Raw genomic sequence first — 7188 nt, forward strand, 5'->3', positions numbered from 1 at the left:
CCCTCGTGTTTGCCACTAAAACAAATTTGACACAACTTTCGTCATTTAATACTTTTGACCACACACTTAACTAGGTTAAATAGCCTAGTTATTTATTTCATGCTATGCCATATAGGAACATACGGCAAATATAAACATTCGGGTTTTGGGGTGTTACACTGTCGGAGGTAAACCTAAGATTTCAATCATCCGGTATAGAATGGAGATCAAATTCTTCATCCTCGTTCAAATTGATAGCTCCTTAAATATAGTGTTTCAACGTATGGCCATTCACTTTGAACGTTTCTCGATCTTCACTTATTAGATCAACCGCATCGTATGGATATGCTTCTTTGACAATGAACGGTTCAGTCCATCTCGACTTTAGTTTACCAGGAAACAAGCGTAGCCTCGAGTTGTAAACAAGTACACGATCCCCACACTTGAAGTTTTCATCACCTATCAAGTGACAGACATGAATTTTCTTCGTACGTTCTTTATAGATAAGTGAATTGTCGTACGCTTGATTTCTGAGTTCTTCCAACTCAAATACTTTTTTAGCATCTCCAACCCTCAAAGTAAGTCTCCCTTCGACGACATCAATCAAAGATCTAGCAGTGGCTAGGAATGGTCGACCCAAAATTAAGGGAACATGATCATCTTCGTCCATGTCTACGATAATGAAATCGATTGGGAAAACAAACTTGTCAACTTTTACTAGCATATTTTCAACAATCCCTTGTGGATATTTGATCGGAAGGGTCATCAAACTGAATACTCATGTGAGTGGGAGTAGGTTCCCCTAGGCCAAGCTTAGCAAAAACTAAATAAGACATCAGATTTATGCTTGCTCCTAGATCAGCTAAAGCATTGCTTACTAAAAGATCCCCGATTAAACACGGGATAGTAAAACTGTCTGGATCTACTACCTTAGGAGGTTACTTGTTTCTGCAAGACTGCCAAACATTCTTCATTTAAGGTCACAGTAGATAGATCCTCTAACTTTTGCTTATTAGAAAGTAAGTCCTTCAAAAAATTGGCGTATGCGCGTTTTGGATATTAAATTGAGGGGCGGGGGGGGTTAAAATGATAATACATAATGCACAATTTAATATTTCAAGTTAATATGTTTGTTTTTTTGTTTTAACATGTTTTGCACAATTGTGGAGCTGATAGGTTGTGTTACGGGGTTAACGTTTGGGCCAGGACACGACCCAACTTATCCCTCAACAAGTAGCTGGGCTTGTGGAGTCAAAGTGGAGACATAAAGGCTTGAATGCCAGACATTCGGATTATAATGTAAATGGAGTGAGTCACTTGTGGAGGCTATATAACATCTCATACATGTCTGAGTGTTCATTCAGCTCAGAAGTATTTACATTTTCTCTCTCTAGGCGTATGCGATTAGGGTTTGTAACAAGATTAGATATTTAGATTCATTCGGAATCTTATCGTTTGGTCTTCTTAATCGTTGTTGGAGAAGTTTATCATATTGATAAACTTTCTGTAGTTTTTAGAGTGAGTTTTGTGATGTAATGATTTGTTGAACGATTAAAGATTCATATTCAATTTTGGTTTGGGTATTTTGTGTTTTTGTTCGTTTCTGAGTTGATTCTATATGATATCAATGATTTGTGACATCATTTTCTGTTAATCCATTTAGCATGCTTAATTAAACATGCTAGCTTGTAATGATGTTTAAAACTAGAATATGAAGTTTACAAGATCAACTCGTATACGCCCCCTCCACCCTTTAACTCAATCATCTTGCAAATCCATTCACAACTTGATTGTAATACATTTACAACATCTTGACTCATTTAGATAAATCTAAATAGGTTACACCATTTTAACATTTTTTTGGGTTATACTTTTAATTGACATGTTTAATATTTGAAACAAATAAATATATAATCATGCATTTTTTTCATTTAAAACCTTCTAACTAACAAGATTGAAACATGGAGATTTTATCAACAATATTCTTATACATCAAATAATAAATCTCATTTAAATTGATAAAAAGAAATATCAATTAGCACTATAACAACTTTACTTTGTTGTTTATATTTTAAAAAAGCATTTATTTTTCTTTCTTTCCTTTTTTCTATTTTGATGTTAAAAAATTAAGTAGTTTATTATTCGTATTGAGAAAAACAAGTGAGACAATAATTTGATCCTCATCTTGTGAAATGAAACATCAATTTAACAACTTATTGTCTTGTTGCTAGCACTATGCAATGACAAAACAATAATTTGTTTGTGCATGAAGCCACCGTCCTTTTAGCAACCACTACAACTTTACACACGCCACTCCTCTAGAGAGAGAAAAAGATGGCGGAGGAGAGAACACACGGAAGCTCAGTCGCAGTCGCCTCTGCCGGAGCACCACCGACGGTGAAATCAATCTTCATTTATCCGATCAAATCATGCAAGGGCATTTCTGTCTCAAAAGCACCTCTTTCTCCTACAGGTACTTAACAATATTTTATTTTTTTCGGGTGATGCTACACCCACACCCTTACTTTCTAATCCCACGTTGTTTTACGTCATTAAACGGCTGTTCAACTTATACACAAACGGCCATTTGAAATTCAAGTTGTTATGATTTGACATGCAGAGCTGCAAACAGACGGTCGTTTGCCGGTTTGTGTAGACGGGATGGTATGGGGCTCGTCCCCAGGCCCATTCCCTTGCCGCCTCCCCATCCTTGCCACCCCTTGCTCCGTCGCCGGTCCAGAGCCGTCCTCTTCGTCCGCCCACAGCCGCCTAAGCCGGGCCTCACCCCCTCACTCACACCTATACATACATACATATAAAGGGGTTCATCCCCCACCTCTAGGTCCATCCCCTTTAGGTTCATCCTCACACCCGCTTACATGGCGGTCTACGTAACGACCCATTCCCTTGAAATGACCCTCACCATACCTTCCAGTCTAATATACCAACAAACAACCGTTTGAGATTCATGGGCTATAATTAGTGGTTGGATCAGACCCATGACTTTTAGGCTGGACGGTATGGGCCGTCCTCAGCCCCGGCGACGCACGTCCCCATCATCCATCCACACCCCCCCCCCCCCGTCCCGTCCCCATCGTCCACATTAAGACGTTCGCGACGGAGCAAACAAGTGGGCCCCTTTTCTTTCTTCTCGACGACGCCCGGCACACCACATCCCCATCACCATACCGTTCAGCCTTATTCATGGGTAGTGGATGTTTAATCAAACTTTTTAAGTGGGTGATCAGAATTTTTGCCTAAAAAGGATAATATTTTTTAGTGTGATTTGATTAGATGGGGTGTGGGGTATAGCCAGCCCTGTTTTTGTTATTATAATATTTTTGCCTAATGATAAAGTACAAGTATGCTCTACTTCTTTGACGTTTTGCTTTACCGAGAATGTTATTTTCTTTTTTATTATTGTAGAATTTAATCATTTAATACACCTTGTGATTAGAAGCATGCACCTCTGCTAAAGCAATAGCAATAAGAAATTATTCTATAAACTTTGAGGGGATGTTGTGTTCGTATAATTAGATGAGCCGTTTGTAAGCGATCGAGATTGGTTTGTTAAAAGTTTGAATCAAGTTAAGTTTAAACGAGATTAGCATAAATCAATTACATGAGTTCAAGCATGAGGTTAACTAGACTCTCCACCTTAATGAACCTATTATTTTGTATATATATATATATATATATATTTTTATTTTGTGTGACATATATTTTGGTACATAACTAATATTATCATAATTAGAATTATTATTTTATAAATTGTATATGAATAAAATTAATATAAAAAAGTATTTAATAAATAATAAACGAGGCTAGCTTGAGGTTAAAAAACTTATTAACGGGGCTAAACTTATTTACGGCAGCACGCTAACATTATTCGGTTGTTGTTCGTGTGGCAGGGTTTGTGTGGGATCGTCATTGGGTGGTGATTAACTCGAAAGGCCGAGGCTACACCCAAAGGGTCGAGCCTAAGCTCGCTTTGGTTCAAGTGGAGCTACCCCTCGAGGCTTTTTCTTTCGGTTGGGAGCCCAACAACTCTTCTTACTTGGGTATATTTTTCTTCCACCCACAAATTTGCGTTAGGGTATCCAAAAAAACCGAAAAGCCAACCCACAATTCTATAAAAATAACCAAATTAATTGTATAAAATTAACTGAATCGATTGAGAAACCAATAGCTCAGTAATGAATATGTTGATAACAAAATTATATTATTTGATTGTGGTTGTATCGTATGGGTATAAATAACTGTACTGAACCGAAAATTAAACCAAGTTTTATATTTTTTTTATAAATAATATGTAATTATACGTTACTAAAAGTTATGTTACCAAAATTATAATAAAAGTTTAGCTGTCATTTATTTTATTCAGAAAATCAAAGTAATGCTAATATTTTATATGACCCAAGATACAATTTGCTTTATTAGTTGAAATTAACTAAACCATTCATAACAAACAAAAAAAAAAAAAAAAAAAAAAAAAAAAAAAAAAAAAAACAACTGACTATGAAAATCTAAAGATTGAAACATAGACCGACCCATGTTCGCCCAGCCTCTGCACTGGCAGTTCCGACATGTTTACCGGACAAAAGTTATTTGGATTATCTTGACATGGAAAAACAGAGTGCTTTTTGAAAAAAAAAAATTAGCTAGATAATTTTCAAAAATGACTTGACTGGTTTGTTTTGCACTTTTGCTGCCAAATGTATAAAAACATACAACAATTTTGGCAGAAAAATTTGTTGCTGAATTCACTTTGATGTTGTTCTTGCAGTGGTACGTGCTCCCGGGATGGCTGAGCTCAAGGTCTCACTAGCTAAACCAGATTTACGGTCTGATGGAGTATCGGTCTGGGAATGGTCAGGCTCGGCCTTGGATGAGGGAGATGAGGCTGCTAAATGGTTCACTGACTTCCTCGGGAAACCTAGCCGCTTGGTACGCTTTAATGAAGGTACAATCCAACACATATTACAGTAAGATAGCTTTTTCATTGATATCTATACTGTCCATGGTCATGCATCCATGATACATACAATACAAGATAGATTAATTTGTTATGTTTTCTATGTATAGAGTCAGAGACGCGACCCACTGACCCTCATTATGCTACTGGATTCAATGTGAAATTTCCAGATGCTTTCCCCTACCTTTTAATCTCCGAGGTTAGCACTAGAGATGTTCGCGGTCTAGTTTGTGGTTCTGAGGAAAATTATGAATCAATCCGTCACGAAAACGACAAACAAAACCGGCTGCTGGGTTTGGTTGGTTGGCGTTTTACCGGTCCAGTGGTTAACGCTTCGGTTTTGGCAGTTTGACCCGATTTTTTTTTACAATTATTAGTTTGTATTAAAAAAATTTAAAATGATAAACATGGTATGATAATAATCAGTTGGGTTTACACTGCCAGTCTCAACTTTCAAATATGACCAAACGATTAAACCACCAAACTGCAAAAAACCGAATAGTGACCCAAACCATTTGGATCTTAAGTCGGCTGACTTGCTTCAGTTTGGGCTGACAATTTTGAATAAATTTATATTGCGTTGTATGTGTTTTCTGATGTAAGAATTGTGGGCCGTTGTGCTGCCCATCTGAATGGCACATTATCTGAATGCTGAACCCTTTTAGACTCTTTGAAATGCGTTATTGTTTTGTAAGCTTGATCTATGAACCTCTTTTAAGTCCTGCAGCCTTCATTGGATGCGTTGAACGAGCAACTAAAGGAGCCAGTCAGCATAAACCGATTTAGACCCAAGTACGTGTTTTACACATCAACTAAGAGGTCACGGTTTTGACTAAATTACCAAAATAAATATGTCGACTTTTGTTTTATTTTTATCTCCAACGAGTCAAACAGGTAACAAGTCACGCGAAGCCTTTTCAAATGCTTACAACCGTATAAATTGATTTATCAAAAAAGGTGTATCATTATTTTAACAGTATAGTTTCTATAACCATATTTAATAAAATAACGAGAAAAAAGAAAAAGAAAAGGAAAACAATTGGTACTCACGGGTCAGTCGAACATGACCCGGTAAGAAAATTTTTACCCATTTTGACATACGCACCCGATCTGTCATTAGCCTTGTAGCCAAGACTAATTAATAAACTCGTATTTGGTCCACACCATGATGGAAGCTTTTGGACTTGTTCAGCATCTTTGTGAGTGGTTGTGAACCATTTGCTGAGGACCTCTGGAAACAAATCAAAATTAACGAGTTGACTTTTCGAGGCATCATGCTTTGCCCCCGTTGTAAGGTATTGCAATCACACTTTTGTAACACAATTAGTCTGTGTTGCTACAAAGATCTGCGTCACTTGACTTGGGCCTTTGCAGCAACGCCGGACGGAGATCACTCTAGTTCAAAAAAACTATAATTTTATTTGGGCTCGTTTAAGCTCCTTTGTATTTCGGGCTCGATAACTTAACGAGCTGTATTTCAGGCATGTGGCATTCATGATATTATTAATTACTTTTTCCTTCTTAGGTACCCACTATCGATCAAGAGGACGCGACAATAGGAAGTGAACCAAGGAAAACCATGATGAAGTTCCGATCTGCTGAAGCCTTGGAAGTGAACACCGCAACCACCAAATATAAAGGACAGGTAAGTGGCCTACTACAACCTTTTTATGTCTCCCTTGGTGCGCGCGCGTGTGACTACAAATGGGTTGAATGAATTTTGTAGCCTTACCTAGGGCAGATGCTGGTGTGTGAGGATCATAAGACCAACAAAGGGAAGATTGTGAGTGTTGGAGACATTATTGAGGTGGAAAAGGTATTCCCTTCATATGCAGATGTTGCAGTTTAAACTCTCCTGGCTTTCAAAACTAATTAATATGTGAAGTCTGCTAGTTGTTCTTTGTTCCATGAATACACAGAATCTTGCTAAATGAATAATATGTAATGTCTAGGAGTTCTTGGATCTTTGTACAAATTTTCAACGAATAATGGTGAAAACTATTTAAGTTGATTGTTATAATTTAAAGACTATGGGATTGTTGAGTTCATCAATACACCTTGATAAACAAATAATTTCGTTACTTTCTCTAGTCTTTAATTGTCATTATTTATATATAAATAGCTTTACTAAATAAATGTTTTATTGCGGCCTTGATGGTATCTGTTTATCAAGGCTTACTATAACAAACTTTTAATGTAAAGTTAGTAATGTTTTTGGAAAAGTTACACAAGTT

General features: G+C 37.0%; 1 protein-coding gene across 3 annotated transcripts; it reads left to right on the forward strand.

The window, feature by feature from the left end:
• Window positions 1-2228: 2228 nt before the first annotated feature.
• LOC110884408 (mitochondrial amidoxime reducing component 2) lies at window positions 2229-6980 on the forward strand. Of its 3 annotated transcripts, XM_022132117.2 has the most exons (8): window positions 2231-2452; window positions 3891-4040; window positions 4766-4942; window positions 5065-5153; window positions 5682-5746; window positions 6147-6249; window positions 6480-6599; window positions 6681-6980. In XM_022132117.2, the coding sequence occupies exons 1-8, from the start codon at window positions 2314-2316 to the stop codon at window positions 6801-6803; spliced, it is 966 nt and encodes a 321-aa protein (XP_021987809.1). In that variant the 5' UTR covers window positions 2231-2313; the 3' UTR covers window positions 6804-6980. The 3 variants fall into 3 exon arrangements, with proteins under 3 accessions (XP_021987810.1, XP_021987812.1, XP_021987809.1); XM_022132118.2 differs by lacking the exon at window positions 5682-5746 and having other exon boundaries at window positions 2229-2452; window positions 6130-6249; XM_022132120.2 differs by lacking the exons at window positions 5682-5746; window positions 6147-6249 and having other exon boundaries at window positions 2230-2452.
• Window positions 6981-7188: the final 208 nt, after the last annotated feature.

The sequence above is a fragment of the Helianthus annuus genome, chromosome 10 (assembly GCF_002127325.2).
Source record: "Helianthus annuus cultivar XRQ/B chromosome 10, HanXRQr2.0-SUNRISE, whole genome shotgun sequence".
Lineage (NCBI taxonomy): Eukaryota > Viridiplantae > Streptophyta > Magnoliopsida > Asterales > Asteraceae > Helianthus > Helianthus annuus.

Excerpts from the sequence above, each read along its gene's own strand:
- LOC110884408 (XM_022132117.2), top strand. The coding sequence starts at position 2,314 with ATGGCGGAGGAGAGAACACACGGAAGCTCAGTCGCAGTCGCCTCTGCC. Across the intron at positions 6,250-6,479 it reads TGCTTTGCCCCCGTTGTAAG|GTACCCACTATCGATCAAGA; the intron begins GTATTGCAATCA and ends TTTCCTTCTTAG. Across the intron at positions 6,600-6,680 it reads CCACCAAATATAAAGGACAG|CCTTACCTAGGGCAGATGCT; the intron begins GTAAGTGGCCTA and ends TGAATTTTGTAG.